The following is a 20,236-nucleotide window of genomic DNA, read 5'->3' on the forward strand; positions in this document are numbered from 1 at the left end:
AGATAGATAGATAGATAGATAGATAGATAGATAGATAGATAGATAGAAAAAATAACCACAAATTATTCCCCTCCCTCTATCCACACCATTTGTTAGTGCCCCTCTGCACTGACTCTGGGATACCTCGGTAACTTGCTCTGGCCAATGGGACATGGGATATTAGCAAACATAACATAAGCAAAGGCATGAAAACCACCTGTTTATTAGGGGTTGCCCTTTGTTGCTCCCCTTTGGAACATTGCAACTCCCATGTGATAAAGTTCAAGCTAGCCATTTGGAGGAGAATTGAGGCCTGCCTGACAGCCAGCCAATTACCAGTCTTGTGAGTGAGACTATTCTGGGCCATCCAGCCACCACCCAACCCTCCAGCTGACCACGAGCACATGACAGAGCCCAGCAGAAATCAGTCAAGTCAGACCATATCAGAAGAACAACCCGGGAGACACACAGAATTTGGAGAGGGGTAAAATGCTTGACGTTTTAAGCCCCTACATATTGCTTGTGGTTTCCTACGCGCCAAAAGCTGAGAAAGGGAGAAAGAAAGGAAGAAAAGAGAAAGAGAGAGAGAGAAAGAGAGAGAGAGAAAGAAAGAGAAAGGGAGAAAGAAAGAAAGGCAGGCTCATTGATCCTCCATAAAGCAATTATCTGGATCAAAATTGTTAACATTTGCCATATTTGCGCGCTCTCTCTTTCTCTCTCTGTCTCTCTCCCCCTCTCCTCTCTCTCTCCCCCCCCCTTCCCACTTTGTCACCCAGGTTGGAGTGCAGTTTCACGATCTCTGCTCACTACAACCTCCGCCTTCCGGGTCCAAGCGATTCTCCTGCCTCTGCCTCCCAGGTAGCTAGGATTATAGGCGCCCGCCACCATGTCCGGCTAATTTTTGTAATTTTAGTAGAGACAGCGTTTCAGCATGTTGGCCACGCTGGTCTTGAACTCCTGACCTCAGTTGATCTGCCCGCCTTGGCCTCCCAAAGTGCTGGGATTACAGGCGTGAGCCACTGCACCCAGCCAGTGAGCTAATTTTTCAACACTTTCACACCTTTAAATTTGTTTACAATAAAATATAGAAAAATTGCCTTTATTCTCATGATGTCACGTTTCTCAACTATTCCATGTTATCCTTTTTTTTTTCCCTCAAGCTCCTGGGCTCAAGCAATACTCCTGCCTCAGCCTCCCAAGTGCTGGGATTACAGGCATGAGCCCTGGCACCCAGCCCCATGTCATCTTATATTTCAAAGTTAATCTGTGAAACATTGCTTATATCAAGTTGATTCAAAATATTCACCTCTCATCTTTTATTTAGAGCCTTGTTCAGGCTCTAAATAAAATATAAATATAAAGGATATTTAATAATTCTTTATGAACATATTTTAAAGCTGCGTTAGAACTACACAAATGCTGCCAAATACAATGTCTCATCAAACCGTGGGCAGTCTGGTACATATTTACTATTATTTTAAAAATATTTTTCTGTTAGGCTGGGCATGGTGGCTCACACCTGTAATCCCAGCCCTCCGGGAGGCCAAGGTTGGTGGGTCACCTGAGTTCTGGAGTTTGAGACCAGCCTGGCCAACATGGTGAAACCCTGTCTCTACTAAAACTACAAAGAATTAGCTGGGCATGGTGGTGGGCACCTGTAATCCCAGCTTGCTCAGGAGGCTGAGGCGGGAGAATCGTTTGAACCCAGGAGGCAGAGGTTGCAGTGAGCTGAGATTGTGCCATTGTACTCCAGCCTGGGTGACAAGAGCGAAACTTTGTCTCAAAAAAAAAAATGTATATATATAGTTTTTCTGTTAAAATACAGTACCTTTTTTTTTTTTTTTTAGCTAATTTCTAGATCCACCGTCTTATCCTATATTTGACCACTAAGATCTAGGTGTGGTATTTAAGGTTTCCTCCATGCCACTCCTATTTAATGAATAATCTATGATTTGTATTTTCGAGGCACCTGCTATGGTTTGACTGTTTGTCCCCTCTAAACCTCATGTTGAAATTTAATCCCCAGTGTTGGAGGTAGGACCTAAGGGGAGGCATTTGGGTCATAGGAGTGGATCCATTATGAATAGATTAATGCCCTCCCTGGCAGAGGGCAGTGGGGAGGTGTGACTGAGTTCTTACTCTATTAGTTCCCATGGGAGCTGGTTGTTAAAAAGGCCTGGCACCTCCTCCCCTTGGCCTCTTCTTTCACCATCTGATCTCTGCACACGCCAGCTCCCCTTCACCTTCTGTCATGAGTGGAAGCAGCCTGTGACCCTCACCAGGTGCAGAGGCCCAATGTTGAACGTTTCCAGACATCAGAATTGTGAGCTAAATAAACCCTTTTCTTTATAAATTACCCAGCCTCAAGTATTCTTTTACAGCAACACTAAATGAACAGAGATAGTGCCCCACACATTTATGTTTTCTGCAGATCATCAAATGCAAAAGGAAAAGGGGAAAGCTGGCCGGGTGTGGTGGCTCATGCCTGTAATCCCAGCATTCTGGAAGGCCAAGGTGGGCAGATCACTTGAGCTCAAGAATTCAAGACCAGCCTGAGGTGGGCAACATGGTGAACCCCTATGTCTACAAAAAATACAAAAATTAGCCAGGTGTGTGGTGGTGCACACCTGTGGTCTCAGCTACTCAGGAGGCTGAGGTGGGAGGATCATTTGAGCCCAGCAAGTTGAGCCTGTTGTGAACTGTGATTGCACCACTGCACCCCAGCTTGGGTGACAGAGTGAGACACTAACTCAAAAATCAATCAATCAAAATGAATAAAATCGAATCAAAATTTTAAAAAAAGAGAAGGGGAAAGCTACCAACCTATTTCAACTACCAATGATCTTGAGACTGCTCAAACTCAGTGAAATTCAGGTCATCCATGTGGATCTCACATCACTGTCTCCACTGTTGCCTAATGTATTAACACAACTGGAAGAACTGTCAAAGTGAACATATCTAATTTCACCCAAAACCAAACTTAATGATTCAAAAGATATCATCAGGAATCAGGTGCAGATGAAGCAGTCCTTTCTGGAGTAGACTCCCTGATAGATATGCAGTAAAACTGACCATGTTCAGAGGGTTTAGGAGGTATCTGATGGTTACTTAACCTCCAGCTTCCTGATCCATCTACCTAGATCCCCAGGATATGGCTCTCTACCTGGGCCTATCTGCCCTGATGTGCAGCTAGGGCCTGAGTAATTCAGTTGAATCTCTGGCCTAGGTGCTGGCCCTGAATCATTGAGTCCACATGGCTGGGAAGAGGGCCCACTGCCTGTAGCCCTGATGTTTTGCCTCTGTAGAGGTGAGAATGGGGAGGCCCTAGTAGGATGGCATAGATCCTGAGGGGTATGAGCAGAGATGTTATTCAGGCTATATAGGGCCAGGCATGGTGGCTCACACCTGTAATCCTAGCACTTTGAGAAGCTGAGGCAGCAGAATCACTTGAGCCTAGGAGTTTGACACCAGCTTGGGTAAAATAGTGAGACTCATCTCTGTTTTTTTCTTTGTTTGTTTGAGATGGAGTCTCACACTCTGTCGCCCAGGCTTGAGTGCAGTGGCGCAATCTCGGCTCACTGCAAGCTCTGCCTCCCGGGTTCACCCATTCTCCTGCCTCAGCCTCCCAAGTAGCTGGGACTACAGGTGCCCGCCACCACGTCCGGCTAATTTTTTTGTATGTTTAGTAGAGACGGGGTTTCACCGTGTTAGCCAGGAAGGTGTCCATCTCCTGACCTCATGATCTGCCCGCCTCGGCCTCCCAAAGTGCTGGGATTATAGGCGTGAGCCACCGCGCCCGGCTTTGTTTGCTTGCTTGTTTTTGAGACGGAGTTTCGCTCTTGTTGCCCAGGCTGGAGTGCAGTGGCATGATCTCGGCTCATTGCAACCTCTGCCTCCTGAGTTCAAGCAGTTCTCCTGTCTCAGCCTCCCAAGTAGGTAGGATTACAGGCATGCGCCACCGTACCCAGCTAATTTTGTATTTTTAGCAGAGACGAGGTTTCTCCATGTTGGTCAGGCTGGTCGCGAACTCCCGACCTCAGGTGATCCACCCGCCCTGGCCTCCCAAAGTGCTGGGATTACACGCGTGAGCCACCGTGCCCGGCCAAGACTCCATCTCTATAAGAAATAAAAGATCAGGTCAGGCACAGTGGCTCATGTCTGTAATCCCAGCACTTTGGGAGGCTGAGGTGGGTGGATCACTTGAGGTCGGGAGTTTGAGACCAGCCTGGCCAACATGGTGAAAACCTGTCTCTGCTAAAAATACAAAAACTAGTGGAGTGTGATGGCATGCACCTGTAGTCCCAGCTACTCGGGAGACTGAGGCACGAGAATTCCTTGAACTTGGGAGGCAGAGGTTGCAGTGAGCCAAGATCACTGCACTCCAGCTGGGCAACAGAGCGAGACTCTGTCCAAAAAAAAAAGAACGAAAGAAAGATAAAGACAGAAAGAGAAGGAAAGAAAGAAAGAAGAATGAAAGAAAGAGAGAGAGAGAGAAAGAAGGAAGGAAGGCAGGAAGGAAGGCAGGAAGGAAGGAAGGAAGGAAGGAAGGAAGGAAGGAAGGAAGGAAGGAAAGGAAAAATTAGCAAAATTAGTCAGGCATAGTGGCACACAACTGTGGTCCCAGCTACTCAAGAGGCTGAGGAGGGAGGATCACTTGAGCCCAGCAGGTTGAAGCTGCAGTAACCCATGATTATGCCAGTGCACTCCAGCCTGGGTAACAGAGCAAGTCCCTGTCTCAAAAAAAAACACACAACTATATAACAACATCAGTAGCAAGATAAGCATTTTTACTCCCATTAATTCTATTCAATTATGTACTGGGGGTTCTAGCCTATACAATAAGGCAAGAAAAAGAAAAAAGGCATAAAGGTTGGAAAGGAAAAAATAAAACGGATTTTATTTTGCAGATGCCATGATTCTACTGTCACCATGTGCAGTTGTTGATGTTGGGCATTGCACAAGAGCACTACACCTAAGGAGTGCTATTCATTTCACAGACATCTTTACTATTTTGAAAACAACTTTTCGAAAATTATTGTGTATTGTGTATTCTATTGCCGGCTGCAAAAGTGATTTACAATTTATTGCAACTATGTTCCAGCAGATGGCAGTAAAGTGTCTTGTTCCAAAAGGGTTGGTAGCTACCGTTCTACTTCCATATACTAAGGAGACATTGGTTTTGAAATGGAAAATCTGTTGATTTTATGTCATTTAAAATAGCCTGTGCTTCCAAACAATGAGCTGCTCTTCCACGTGATATGCAGAACATTTTTTTAAAGTCCCTAATGGTGCCAGCACATTGTCTGTATTTACTATTTCATATTGCAGTTCATATTTTCATCTAATTCTTTACCAGAATGGAATTGTTGAATTCTATGTTTAAATCTACAAGTCCTGACCAGGCATGGTGACTCACGCCTGTAATCCCAGAACTTTGGGAGGCCGAGGCAGGTGGATCACCTGAGGTCAGGAGTTCGAAACCAGCCTGACCAACATAGTGAAACCCTGTCTCTATTAAAAATACAAAACATTAGCCCAGTGAATTAGCCGGGTGTGGTGGCAGTCGCCTGTAATCCCAGCTACAGAGGCTGAGGCAGGAGAATCACTTGAACCCAGGAGGTGAAGGTTGCAGTGAGCCGAGATCGTGCCATTGCACTCCAGCCTAGGTGACAAGAGCGAAGCTCTGTCTTAAATAAATAAATAAATCTACAAGTCCTTTCACTTGGCACAAATCACTGTATAATAACTAATATCCAGCCAGGCGCGGTGACTCACGCCTGTAATCCCAGCACTTTGGGAGGCTGAGGCGGGCAGATCACGAGGTCAGGAGCTCGAGACCAGCCTGCCAACATGGTGAAACCATGTCTCTACTAAAAATACAAAAATTAGCTGGGTATGGTGGCGGGCACCTGTAATCCCAGCTACTCGGGAGGCTGAGGCAGGGGAATCACTTGAACCCAGAAGGCGGAGGTTACAGTGAGCAAGACCATACCATTGCACTCCAGCCTGGGTAACAGGGCGAGACTCTGACTCAAAACAACAACAATAACACAACAAACTCATATCCAGTTACCATTAATCATCCACAAAGAATGTGTGTGGGTTGAAATTAAGGAGTATTATGCAAGTCTGTTAATTATATTATTATAGTAGTTGTTTATTGCTTTAGAAATTTCATGAGTATAAAAATAAACTCATGAAAATTTAATGATTTGTTACCTACACAGTATTGAAAGATGCTAACATTCTATGATAAAATATTAACCTTATTTGATGTCTATCAAGGACGAAAAATGATCAGGACCAGAAAATGGAAAGCTATTATGAAACAAAGTGGATCATTGAATGAATTTTTGAGAAAAACAAAGTTGCAAAGGGAAAAAATTTCCACAGCTGCTATTTTGGCAGAATGTAGCACAGATCCGTTAATGATTGAGCAGAATAGACCATGAATTTACTCCTTCCACTTTTGTGTAAGCCAAGAAAAGAAAATTCAAGAAATAACTGGAAAACAGGAAAAATGGAGAATAAATGAACCCTTTAATTACATGTTCTTTTCATCAATCCAGGTACCCAGCCACCTAATTTAAATATTAAACTCTTTAAATGTGAATATTTAAATATCAAACCCTTAAAAATTATCCGCCTTAAATAAGAGCAATTAGGCTGGGTACAGTGGCTCATGCCTGTAATCTCAGTGCTTTGGGAGGCTGAGGCCAGTACATCAGTTGGGGTCAGGAGTTCGAGACCAGCCTGGCCAACATGGTGAAACCCCGTCTCTACTAAAAATATAAAAATTAGCCAGGCGTGGTGGCGGACACCTGTAATCCCAGCCTGTCTGGAGGCTGAGACATGAGAATCACTTGAACCTGGGAGGCAGAGGTGAGTCAGATCACACCACCGCACTCCAGCCTAGGCAACAGAGGGAGGCTCTGTCTCAAAAATAAAAAAGAACATTTAACTTCCGAAAGACAGTAACGGTAGATGGAAAAGTTGTTTCACATCAGTTTTTTCAACTGACGAATAAATGACCAGATCAGGTAACTTTGTTTAATCTCAAAGGATTCTGTAATTAATCTTTATTTCAAACAGGTGGAAAAAAATACACTGGAGGTGGAGAAAAATACACTAAGGCAAAGAAATGAGTAGAATGTGGTGTGGATGCTGTGATTTGCCACCAAGATCTCTTCAAGAATGAAGGACTCTGACAGCTGCTTCTGACGTCAGCCCCTTGAGCATTGCCTCAGCTGACCAGAACCCACAAGACCAGTGCCAGACCTCCCCCTGGGGCGCACTGAACCCTTGTTTTGACTGAATCAGGACCCAATCTCGCCCTCTGCTCAAAATCCAGCTTCCTTTGCCTCCTTTTCGCAGCTGTTGATCCCAAGGTCCTGCACACTAATCTCAGCCTCACAATCTGCTTCCAAGGAGAGCCCAGCCTGCAACAACACAGGTGAGCACAGCTATCATACATTATTTGAAAATGAGAAGGTGGGTTGGGCGTGTTGGCTCACACCTGTAATCCCAACACTTTGGGAGGCTGAGGCGGACGATCACCTGAAGTCAAGACCAGCCTGGCCAACATCGTGAAACCCTGTCACTACTAAAAATACAAAAATTAGCTGGGCATGGTGGCAGTCGCCTGTACATTTAGCTACTACTCGGGAGGCTGAGGCAGGAGAATCGCTTGAACCTGGGAGAGAGAGGTTGTAGTGAGCTGAGATCGCACCATTGTACTCCAGCCTAGGCAACACGAGTGAAACTCTGCCAAAGAAAAAAAAAACAAAAGAAGAAGAAAAGAAATAAAATGAGATGAGGGGCAGTTTCATAAGAGTGCACAACATTCAAAATGATTTGATGTAATAACCGAAAAAAATTCAAAGCAGGGTCCCAAACAGATATTTGTACAGCCATATTCATAACAGCATCACTCACAATAGCCCAGAGGCGAAACACCCCCAGTGTCCATTGATGGATGGATGAATGAATAAATAGAATGTGGTATATCCACACAATGGGATATTGTTCAGCCTTTAAAAGGAAGGCAATTCTGACACATGCTGCATACAACGTGGTTGTACCTTGGGGACATTATGCTAAATGAAATAAGCCAGTCACTAAAGGACAACTACTATATGACTTCACTTATTTTTTTTTTTTTTTTTTTGAGACGGAGTCTTGCTCTGCCGCCCAGGCTGGAGTGCAGTGGCTGGATCTCAGCTCACTGCAAGCTCCGCCTCCCGGGTTCACGCCATTCTCCTGCCTCAGCCTCCCGAGTAGCTGGGACTACAGGCGCCCGCCACCTCGCCTGGCTAGTTTTTTGTATTTTTAGTAGAGACGGGGTTTCACCATGTTAGCCAGGATGGTCTCGATCTCCTGACCTCGTGATCCGCCCGTCTCGGCCTCCCAAAGTGCTGGGATTATAGGCTTGAGCCACCGTGCCCGGCCATGACTTCACTCATATGACTTATCTAGAGTGGCGGTCCCGACCTCTTGGGCACCAGGGACCGATTGTGTGGAAGACAATTTTTCCATGGACCCAGGGGGTGGGGGAGGGTTTCAGATGATTCAGGAGCATTACATTTATTGTGCATTTTATTTATATTATTATTACATTGTAATATATGATGAAATAATTATACAAGTCACCATAATGTAGAATCAGTGAGAGCCCTGAGCTTGTTGGGTTTGTTTTGTTTTGTTTTGGTTTGGTTTGGTTTTGTTTTGTTGAGAGAGAGTCTTGCTGTGTCGCCCAGGCTGTACTACAGTGGTGTGATCTTAGCTCATCACAAGCTTCGCCTTCTGGGTTCAAGGATTCTCTTGCCTCAGCCTCCTGAGTAGCTAGGATTACAGGTGCGCCCACTATGCCCAGCTAATTTTTATATTTTTAGTAGAGATGGGGTTTTACTATGTTGACCAGGTTAATCTTGAACTCCCGACCTCAAGTGATCCTCCTGCTTCAGCCTCCCAAAGTGCTGGGATTACAGATGTGAGCCACCACACCCGACCCACTGAGCTTGTTTTGCTGTCACTAGATGGTCCCATCTATGGGTGATGGGAGACAGTGACAGATCATCAGCATTAGTCTCATAAGGAATGCACAGCCTAGACCCCTTGCATGCGCAGTTCACAATAGGGTTCACGCTCCTATGAGAATCTAAGTCACTGATCTGACAGGAGACAGAGCTCAGGTGGTAGTCCAAGTGATGGGGAGAGGCTGTAAGTACAGATGAGTCTTCCCTCCCTTGCCCAATGCTCACCTCTTGCTGTGCGCCCCGTTCCTAACAGGTACTGGTACCAGGCCCCCGGGGTTGGGGATCCCTGATCTAGAGTAGTCAAATTCACAGAAACAAAGTAGAATGGTGCTTGCCAGGGAGTGTGAATAGGAGGGACAGAAGAAAGGAGAGTGGTTTGATGGGTAAACAGTTTCAGTTTTGCAAGATGAGAAGTTCTGGATATTGATTGCACAACATGAATACACCTGATACTACTGAACTGTAAAAGAAAATTAAGATCTGATTTGAAAGAAAGAAATATTGATGCTGCAGGAAGAATGTATGTGAAAACAACAAAAGAGGCTGCGTGTGGTGGCTCACACCTGTAATCCCAGCACCTTGGGAGGCTGAGGAAGGTGGATCACCTGAGGTCAGGAGTTCAAGAGCAGCGTGGCCAACATGGTGAAACCCTGTGTCTACTAAAAATACAAAAATTAGCCAGGCATGGTGGCAGGCACCTGTGATCCCAGCTACTTGGGAGACTGAGGCAGGAGAATCACTTGAACCTGGGAGGCGGAGGTTCCAGTGAGCCAAGATGGTGCCACTGCACTCCAGCTTGGGCAACAGAGTGAGACTGGGTCTCAAAAAATAAAAATAACAAAATAACAAAAGAATATATTGGCACACAATCTGCATGAGCCAATTTTTGACAAGGTAATGACTAGAGTTCCAAAAGAAAATTCACAATTCTGATAATGTTTGGAAGAACATTCATGCAGAATATGACGATTGGAAGCAAGGGATGACCCACGTTATTTAGGGAATAATATCTTAAAATGCATTACAATTATGACTTGTTTGATTAATGGAATCATTTCAAATAAGGCAAGAAATACTAAATACTTCTCAACTATTTGGGCCACAAAGCCTAGAAGCTACCCACATTTAGTAAACTGCTTATGAAAATCAAATATGGAAAAAAATTTTTGAGAGGCAAGATGTTTGCAAACATTATTGGAAATGGAACCATGCTTGGAAACTGATGGAATGCAACAGAAGATCCTGGAGAACATTCTAAGGCGTCCAAAATTCAAAGGCATTCAACAGACTCATGAACACTCAGACACCAGGCAGATGAGGACAGCCAGACGGATGCTCCCAAAAGGTACAGGGAGCTGACACTTCAAAGTCTCCAAAAGCACCTGAAGGATACCAGAATCAAAAGTGCACACAGCACTCACATACTCACACACTCACCAGACTGGTCGGCCTACCCTATAAGCCTCAATCCTTGAAACTGAAAACTGCTGTGAAGACCTCCAATGCCTTCACCTTCCACAGGGGCTTCAGAAAACCCATCCTCCTTCCTGGCCAGACTCCACTCTCCAGAGACACTGAGCACAACCTTGCCCTGGTCCGGATAGACCCCCACTGAGAGCCTGGGGCAGAAACTGGAGAATCAGGAAGGAAGAATAATTTGGATGCAAAACAGGTTCTGGGAAGTGAGGCCTGATGGGAAGAGGAGGGATTTGGCAAGATAAGGATAAGGGAGGACATAGCCTGGTGAGTGTTCACAGTGGCTGCTGTCAAAGAAAAATTGCACAGGCAAGGGAGACTTTATTCAAGGTGATTGCAATAGGGAAAGAGACTGAACTCAACTCCACTGAAACAAACATGCTAGGGTGTTTAAGCCCTAGGTAAGTTAATGGAAAAATACTGGAGGACAATAGGGGGAGGTGGGTCAATGGGATGTGTCCATCACATGGAGTTATTCCTGAGTCTGAAAATGTTTTTCTCTGTGATTGGGCCATTTGGGTTTCCCGATTATCAGTTATCAAAGTGAGGCTCCTACCCTCGCACAGAGACTGGGAGATAGGGGTGCTATCTCCCTTGATGATTTCAAAGGGATAATTCCCAGGTCCTTGAAAAAGACATTCCTGGGTTGTAACACTGGCAAGAGACCAGGAGAAGATTTGCCTACATTTCAAATGGGCAGAGAAGGCCAGGCACGGTGGCTCACATCTGTAATCCCAGCAATTTGGGAGGCTGAGGCGGACAGATCACTTGAGGTCAGGAGTTCGCGACCAGCCTGGTCAACATGCTGAAACCCCGTCTCTACTAAAAATACAAAAATTAGCTAGGCATGGTGGCACATGCCTGTTATCCCAGCTATTCGGGAGGCTGAGGCAGGAAAATCACTTGAACCCGGGAGGCAGAGCTTGCAGTGAGCCGAGATCACGCCACTGCCTGGCCTGGGCAACAGAGTGAGAGTCCGTCTCAAAAAAAAAAAAAAAGTGGGGTGTGGGGGTGTTGGGGGAGCAAAGAAAGAATCTGCAATTATATTTGGCCGTCTGTGTCCATGGGGTTTTGCATCCACAGGTTCTACCTCCACGGATTCAGTCAACTTTGGATAAAAAATATTTTGAAACCAAAAAACAAAACAAAACAAAAAACATAGAAATAGAAAACAATATGACATAACAACTATTTGCATATTGTTTATATTATATTAGCTATTATAAGTAATCTAGAGATAATTTAAAGTATACAGGAGGGTGCACGTAGCTTGTATGAAAATACTACACCATTTTATATCAGGGACTTGAGCATCCTTGGATTTTGTTATCAATAAGGGCTCTGGAACCAATACCCTGCAGATACCGAGGGATGACTGCACAAGTTTTCTAAAGTAAGTGTTCTACAGAAAGTGTGATCCAGGGCCGAGAGTCAGGAAGAAACCTGTCTAAACGATCTGAGGAGACCGTTAAGGCTCTTTTGGTCACCAGCGTTACGTGGACTCTGCCATCCATATGTGGGTCTGAGATTCTAGGTGTCTGCACATGACTGGTGCCTACTCTGTGGCTAGTGGATGAGCCCGATCCAGCAGGCAGCATCTCCAAGCAGCAAGAAGTGAGACAAACCAGCAGGTGCTAACCTGGGGTCTCTGCTCCAGCACCACCCACCTGCTGGGGCCTCCTCTGGACCTCCTCATCTGCTGAGTGTCTGAGCATCCACATGGGTCTATCTGTGTCCTCAGGGACAGTGTCCCTCTGGTTGTCTGTTGTATCTCCATCTTCCTGATTTCATTCATTTAATAAAGGTTTCTGAAACACCTTGGGGGCATGTCATGTCTATCGCGGTGACCCTCTTCACCTCTGGGTTTGTCTGTGTGACTACACAGTCACATCTGTTCACACCAGGCTGTCTGTCTTTCTGCATCTCATGTGTAATTGCTTCCTCGAAGGCGCGCGCGCTCTCTCTCTCTCTCTCTCTCTTTTGTGTCTGTCTCTCCCTGCTTGTCTCTTGGTGCCTCTCTGTTTGTTTGTGTCTTCATTCATTGATTCATTCGCTCACTCATACAAAAATATCTCAGACATTCCTGGAGGCCCCCGAAGAGTTCACAGCCTGTTAGGGGAGACAGACGCTAGCCCAGCCCAGTTTGATCAGGGCTGGGAGACAGGGAGGTGTTGGAGGCTGAGGATGTGTGGATGAGTGGGGAGATGGGGGTCAGAGAAGTCTTAGAGGAGGGGACGATGAATGTGTCTTTGGGTGTGGAGAAGTGGCCCCAGGATTGGAAGCTGTGTGGGTGGCGTGTGTTGGGGTAGGGGGAGGGAAGGGAAGTCAAAAGGCCACATGTGCCACCCTCAGATTAGAGCAGGGTGTTGGGAGCGGTGTAGGAAGAAGGCCAGCAAGACACCAATCATTCAAAATTAAGGGTTCCAGACTTCTAGTTGCCTCCTCCCTCAGACCCAGAAGTGCAGGCCTCCAGCAACTCAGGATCACCCTGGTTCCATCATGATTACCCAGGAAGAGACCCGCCCACATAGGGAGGGTGGGACAGAGAAATACTGGCCAGGCAGGGTGGCCGGGATGCTTAGGACTCTGTAGGGAGAACCAGCCAGGCAGCACATCACAGCGGGAGGAGCTCTCCCAGGTGGCGCAGCTCAGCAATGGCAATGGGGGTCCCCAGAGTCATTCTGCTCTGCCTCTTTGGGGCTGCACTCTGCCTGACAGGTACCCAAACTTCTGAATCCAGTAGTGAGAAGGGGCTGGGGGCCTGGACTCCTGGATCTGAGGGAAGAGGGACTGGGAGCCTGGACTCCTGGGTCTGAGGGAGGAGGGGGCTGGGGGTCTGGACTCCTGGGTCTGAGGGAGGAGGGGGCTGGAGGCCTGGACTCCTGGGTCTGAGGGAGGAGGGGGCTGGGGGCCTGGACTCCTGGGTCTTGGTGGGTGGGAGCCTGGAGACTATGTCATCTTCATTTCTCTTCCCTGCCTTCGTTCTTCTCCCATCAGTCAGTTTTCCTGGTGTCTCTCTTCCCACCATCCCAGCCTTTCTTCTCTTACTTGCCCAACCCCCAATTCAAAGGTATTTCCAGTGAGCCCTTAGGACTTTTTCCAGAACTGGCAGGAATCCTGGCTTCGTCTTGCGGCAACCTCTACCCACCCCATTGTGGGCTAGGACAGGAACATACTCATTTCAGAACGGAAGTGGTTACAAAGACAGGGAATTAGAAAGGTAGAAAGGAGGCTATTCCTGCGCACAACTAAATCTGTGTGTTTCTGCTCCTCAACGGGAGAGAGTTTGATTTCTGTATGTGTCCACGTGCAGCACGTCCTGTGGGTCTCTGTGCTTGTGTGTGTTTCTCTGTATAGGTTTCAAAGTGTTAGTCTGAGCAAATGCTTTTGTGGGTCTGTTTCTGAGTTTGCTTTCTTTGTAAAAGAAATGCGTGTGTAATTTTGTGTATCTGGGTCTGTGTTTATGTATTTCTGTGATTTGTAGGCCTATATTTACCTCTATGTCTATGTGCTCAGTATTTCTGTGATTTGGGACCTCTCTGGGTATGATTTTCCGTGCATCTGGTCCCTCTCTGTGTTGATATGATTATCACACATGCACAAGCATCCTCACAGACACACGCTTTGGTGTCTGTGTGATTTTCCATGTGTGAAGTGCTGTGCCTTAGTTAGAGGGGTTTATATTGCAGGGTCTAGGGGCATACTTGTTTCCTGTGGGAATGTAAAACTCTGCCTGGGTGCATTCAGGATATTCTGTGTGTATTTGTGAGACCTGGATGAACCTGTGTATATGTTGTTATTGTGTGTTTATGTCAGTGTTGTGTGTTGCTGGGGCCGATGCGTGGGTTTGCAGGGCACTACAGGACCACACATCACTCTGCCTGTCCTGGAGTGCACGTTGCCCGTCAGGGGTCACTTACTGTGCTGTCCACATTGTGAGTTAAGTGTGGGGAAGGATGGGCAGAGTGAGAATGAATCACTTTTCCTTCCTATTCTAAATCATAGATAGGGAGTGGGCTTCCTGGAGGAGGGTGGAGACCTGGAGCGGCCTGGAGGGAAAAAAACTGGACTGTCAGCTGCAGAGAAGTCATTACTCTGCCATGAGACAGACACAGCTGTGACTAGCTGCAATAGTAGCACCTGGTCTCTCAAGGCGCTGCTTCCCTGGGAGCAGAGGGGCCAGGCCCATGTGCCTGTCATTGGCTGGGTGGAGCTCTGAATTCCTGGGACAGGCTCACAGTGGCCCTACTGACTCCGCTATGTCCCTCTCCCCAGGGTCCCAAGCCCTGCAGTGCTACAGTTTTGAGCACACCTACTTTGGCCCCTTTGACCTCAGGGCCATGAAGCTGCCCAGCATCTCCTGTCCTCGCGAGTGTTTTGAGGCTATCCTGTCTCTGGACACCGGTGAGGAGCGGGAACGGGGACAGGGATGAGAGATTAGGGAGGAAAAAGGGGGGAGAAGGGAGGAGAAAGGGAGGGGAATTGGGCAGAAGATGAAAAGATAAAAATAGAAAGATGGGGAGGGAGAGGAAGAAGAGGAGGAAGAGAAAGAACAGGGTGGATGAGGGCTGGGGCAGTGGCTCAGGCCTGTAATCCTAGCACTTTGGGAGGCAAGCTGGTGGATCACAAAGTCAGGAGTTTGAGACCAGCCTAGCCAACAAGACGAAACCCCGTCTCTACTAAAAACACAAAAAAATTAGCGGGGCGTGGTGGCGGGCGCCTGTAATCCCAGCTACTCGGGAGGCTGAGGCATGGGAATCGCTTGAACTCGGGAGGCAGAGGTTGCAGTGAGCCGAGATCGGGCCACTGCACCCCAGCCTGGCGACAGAGCGAGACTCCGTCCCCCGCCCCACAAAAGAAAAAGTGGATGAGGGACGAGACGAGCAGTGGGGGGAGGAGACAACGGGGAAGCAAGGAAGACAAGGTGGGGGAGGTGCACAGGAGGAAGAATGGAGGAAGAGAAGAACTCGGAGAAAAGGTCTGGGGGTGAGAGGAAAGAGGGAAGGAGGGAGGGGAGGAGGTGTAGGTGAAAGCAAAAGGGTAGCGGGAGGAGGAAGAACGCTGAGACTGGAGGAAGAAGGGTTTCGGGAAGCAGAGCACGAGCCCCGATCCCGCCCGCAGGGTATCGCGCGCCGGTGACCCTGGTGCGGAAGGGCTGCTGGACCGGGCCGCCTGCCGGCCAGACGCAATCGAACCCGGACGCGCTGCCACCAGACTACTCGGTGGTGCGCGGCTGCACAACTGACAAGTGCAACGCCCACCTCATGACTCATGACGCCCTCCCCAACCTGAGCCAAGGTGCGCGGGAGAGCGGGGCTGGGCTCCGGGCGGGACGATGAGACGCCGGGCAGACCCGGGGAAGGCGTGGCCTCCGCTGAGCGCCTTCTCTTGGCGCGCTAGGATCCCAGCCCCCTAGACGTGCTAAGGCACGGGCTCTGGCGCAGTGCGCAGTCCACACGATTGTGCCAGGGTACCATTGCCTGAGTGTGCGTCTACCCTCTCTTGCCAGCACCCGATCCACCGACGCTCAGCGGCGCCGAGTGCTACGCCTGTATCGGGGTCCATCAGGATGACTGCGCTATCAGCAGGTCCCGACGGGTCCAGTGTCACCAGGACCAGACCGCCTGCTTCCAGGGCAATGGCAGAATGACAGTCGGTGAGGGGCTGAAAGGGTGGTAGGGCCTGGGCAAGGCATATGGAGGCAGGGCAACCATGAGGGTAGTGACACCAGACAGGCCCACCAGGCAGACCCATGTCTGTTCTGAGGTAGGAGGCATGGCCCTGGTCTAAGGGAGGAGGCATGACCCTGGTCTGAGGGAGAAGGTTTGGCCCTGGTCTGAGGGAGGAGGCCATGCCCTGGTCTGAGGGAGGAGGCATGACCCTGGTCTGAGGGAGAAGGCCTGGCCCTGCTCTGAGGAAGGAGGCCATGCCCTGGTCTGAGGGAGGAGGTATAACCCTGGTCTGAGGGAGGAGGCATGGCCCTGGTCTGAGGGAGGAGGCCTGGCCCTGGTCTTAGGAGGAGAACCTGAAGCAAGTCTGAGGACCGAGGCATGGCCCTAGCCACCAAGGTGGAAGTTCAAGTGCAGCTGTCTCCCTCAGTTCTGACCGCTCCTTACTGCTCCACCCACCCCCAGGCAATTTCTCAGTCCCTGTGTACATCAGAACCTGCCACCGGCCCTCCTGCACCACTGAGGGCACCACCAGCCCCTGGACAGCCATCGACCTCCAGGGCTCCTGCTGTGAGGGGCACCTCTGCAACAGGAAATCCATGACCCAGCCCTTCAACAGTGCTTTGGCCACCACCCCTCCCCGAGCAGTACAGGTCCTGGCCCTGCTCCTCCCGGTCCTCCTGCTGGTGGGACTCTCAGCATAGACTGCCCCTCCAGGATGCTGGGGACAGGGTTCACACACCTCCTTCTTGCTGCTTCAGCCCCTATCACATAGCTCACTGGAAAACGATGTTAAAATAAGAATTGCACTCCTGTCCCTCTGGCCTTCCATCTCTCCCTCCCTCGTGCCCCCCTGGTCAACAGGACTGGAAGAAACTGGACACAGTCACCAGTATCCCAGGGGAGGGCAAAACAGCCATGTCCTGCCCTGATGAAGAGCAATTCTCATCACAGCTGTTACTTACTGAGCACCAGGCACCCTGTAACACGGCTTCCTGTGCTCTCCCTCCAGAGCTTGTCGCAGCTCTAGGAGGGAGCTATACATTGATGTCTTGATTAGTGTCATCATGAGAGGCCCAATAAGCAGTATGCCCTAACAGTTAGTAGGCCAGCCTCTGGAGGTAAGCTGCATGGGTTCAAATCCTGGCTCCACCGTTCAGCCTACAGAGACCATGAGCAAGTTACTTAAGCCAGGCTCTGGAGCTAAGCTGCATGGGTTCAAATCCCAGCTCCACCATTCAGCCTGCAGAGACCATGGACGAGTTACTTGAACTCTCTGTGCCAATATTTTCTCACCTATAAGGTGGAGGTGAAAATAAACTCTATAAATGATGACAAGAACTGCTTCACAGTAGTTGTGGTGAGGATTCAACAAGATTAACCTTTAGTACTTAGGACACAGCAGTGGCCCAGTATAAGTGGGCTACTGTCATAAGCTCTAAGTCACAGGTCAACAAACTGAAAGGCAAAAGCACTTGGTTGAGCTTGTGTATCTAGTGAGTAGAGAATCAAGAACCAGATTCCCAGCCCCATGAACTGCTAAGCAACACCACCTCCCAAACACGTGAGTGCCAATTAACTTCACAGAAAAACACAAAAGGCAAAGTTCAGCGAGGTGAAATTCTCCAAGCTGTAAAGATCAGGGAAGACTTCCTGGAGGAATTAACCCTTGAGCAAAATCCTAAAGGATCAGTAGTAGCTGGCAAAAAGAAGCAAGAGGAAGGGCATTCTAGGTAGAGGAGACAGCCTGGACAAAGGTCTGAGGGAGGAAGGAACACAGGGTGTACAGGACACTTTCATAAGTGTATGAACTTCATAGAGATGGGATCCTTCAGCATGTTCTCTGTGCACATGCTTTACTATGTTCTTTCACATGCTTTTTGCCACTTGATCTTTCCAGCAACTCAGTGAGGGAAGCAAAAAAGTAAGTTGCATCCTGCTATTGTCTGAATGTTTGTGCTCCTCAAAATTCATCTTTTGAATCCTAATCACCAAAGTGATGTTACTGGGAGGTGGTGAGATCATGAGGGTGGAGCCCCCATGAATAGGATTAGTGCCCTTATAAAAGAGGCCCCAGAGAGCTGCCTTGCCCCTTCCACCACATGAGAACACAGCCAGCAGGTGCCTATAAGCAAGAAAGTGGGTTCTCACCAACCATCGAATCTGCTGGTGCATTGATCGTAGACTTCTCAGACTCCTGGAGCTGTGAGACATAAATTTCTGTTATGTGTAACCCATACAGTCTATGGTATTTTGTTACAGTAGCCCGAAGGGACTAAGACACGTTCCTGTTTTACAGACAAGATGCCCAAAGCACAATGAGAAAGCAATTTTCAGAGTAAGTGCATAGCAAGAGTAGCCTCCCGTATCTTCTCGCTCCATGTCAGCAAGCAGCCTTGGGGGAAGGTGGGCAATTCAGAAATGCTCTGCTCCTATGCTCCTGTAGGGCCAACATGACAAGGGCTTCAGTTGTCTTTACACCCTGACATACAAGGGGAAGCTGGATGTCTTCATTCGTCCTTCACATTTACTGAGCACCTACTATGTGCAAGGCGCTGTTCCAGTTGTTGGGCATACAGCAGGGAACAAAAGTGGCAAAAATTCCCACCTTCAAGGAGCTAGCCTTTTTGATGGGCTAGCAATCCAAAGCAAACTTTGGATTTTGTTTGTGTATTTATTAGAGACAGGGTCTCGCTCTATCCCAGGCTGGAGTGCAGTGGCACACTCAGCTCACTGCAGCCTCAATCTCCCAGGCTCAAGCAATCCTCCCACCTCAGCCTCCCTAGTAGCTGGAACTACAGGTGTGTGCCACCACACCCTGCTAATTTTTGTATTTTTTTTATAGAGATGGGGCCCCACTATGCTGCCCATCCTAGTCTCAAATCCCTGGGCCCAAGCAATCCTCCTGCCTCAGTCTCCCAAAGTGCTGAGATTACAGGTGTGAGCCACCATGCCAAGCCAGATTTTGGATTTTATTGCAAATGTGGTCTGAAGTTGGGATGGCCAGTTTGATGTGTCAACTTACCTAGGTGACAGTTCCAGTTATTCAGTCAAACACTAATCAGCATGTTGATGTGAGGGTATTTTGTAGATGTGATTAAAGTTCATAATCAGTTGACTTTGAGGAAGGGAGATTGTTCTAGACAATTTGAGTAGGCCTGACTCAATCAGCTGAAAGGTCTTCGGAGCAGAGATGAGGCTTCTCTGAGGAAGAAAAAAAAAACTGCACCTATGGACAGCTGCTTCAGCCCATGTCTAAGATTCCAGCTTGCTCCTTCTGACCTGCCCAGCCAGGCCACATAAGCCAATTCTTTGCAATAAATATTGTATTATAGATCGCCTACTGGTTCTGTTTCTCTGGTTAATCTAAGACTAATACAGAATGCGTTGGAGCCAGTATGGTGGCTCACGCCTGTCATCCAGCACTTTGGGAGGCTGAGGTGAGCAGATGACCTGAGGTCGGGAGTTCAAGACTAGCCTGGCCAATATGGTGAAATCCCATCTCTACTAAAAATACAAAAATTAGCCGGGTGTGGTGGCATGGACCTGTAGTCCCAGCTACTCAGGAGGCTGAGGCAGGAGAATCGCTTGAACCCAGGAGGCAAAGGTTGCAGTGAGCTGAGATCATGCCATTACATTCCATCCTGGGCAATAGACTGAAACTCTGTCTCCAAAAAAAAAAAAAAAAAAAAGTGTTGGAGAAGTAGAAGACTGCCATAATCATATATAGGTGTGTATATATATGTTGTATGTGTATATAATTATATGCACATATAATTACATGTAATGTATATGATATAACATTTTCATTGAGGCATAAAATATATACAATAGAATGCATAAATTGCAATTTTTCCATGTGTACATACCTGAATAACCTCCACCTAGGTCAAGATGTAGAAAATTTCCAGCCCATGTCCCCAGAGCCTCCCTCATAGCCCTTCAGAGTCAGTTTCCCACCCCTAAGATAACCATGACTCCAACTCCTTTTTTTTTTTTTGAGACGGAGTCTCGCTCTGTCGCCCAGGCTGGAGTGCAGTGGCCGGATCTCAGCTCACTGCAAGCTCCGCCTCCCGG

At 48.0% G+C, this 20,236-nt stretch overlaps 1 protein-coding gene across 1 annotated transcript; it reads left to right on the forward strand.

Annotated features, from left to right (window-relative positions):
• The first annotated feature begins 13,063 nt into the window (after positions 1 to 13,063).
• LYPD5 (LY6/PLAUR domain containing 5) lies at positions 13,064 to 17,218 on the forward strand. Its single transcript, XM_023190496.1, has 5 exons — positions 13,064 to 13,208; positions 14,766 to 14,894; positions 15,612 to 15,788; positions 16,000 to 16,146; positions 16,625 to 17,218. The coding sequence occupies exons 1-5, from the start codon at positions 13,145 to 13,147 to the stop codon at positions 16,861 to 16,863; spliced, it is 756 nt and encodes a 251-aa protein (XP_023046264.1). The 5' UTR covers positions 13,064 to 13,144; the 3' UTR covers positions 16,864 to 17,218.
• Positions 17,219 to 20,236: the final 3,018 nt, after the last annotated feature.

Source organism: Piliocolobus tephrosceles, chromosome 21 (assembly GCF_002776525.5).
Source record: "Piliocolobus tephrosceles isolate RC106 chromosome 21, ASM277652v3, whole genome shotgun sequence".
In the NCBI taxonomy this organism is placed as follows: domain Eukaryota; kingdom Metazoa; phylum Chordata; class Mammalia; order Primates; family Cercopithecidae; genus Piliocolobus; species Piliocolobus tephrosceles.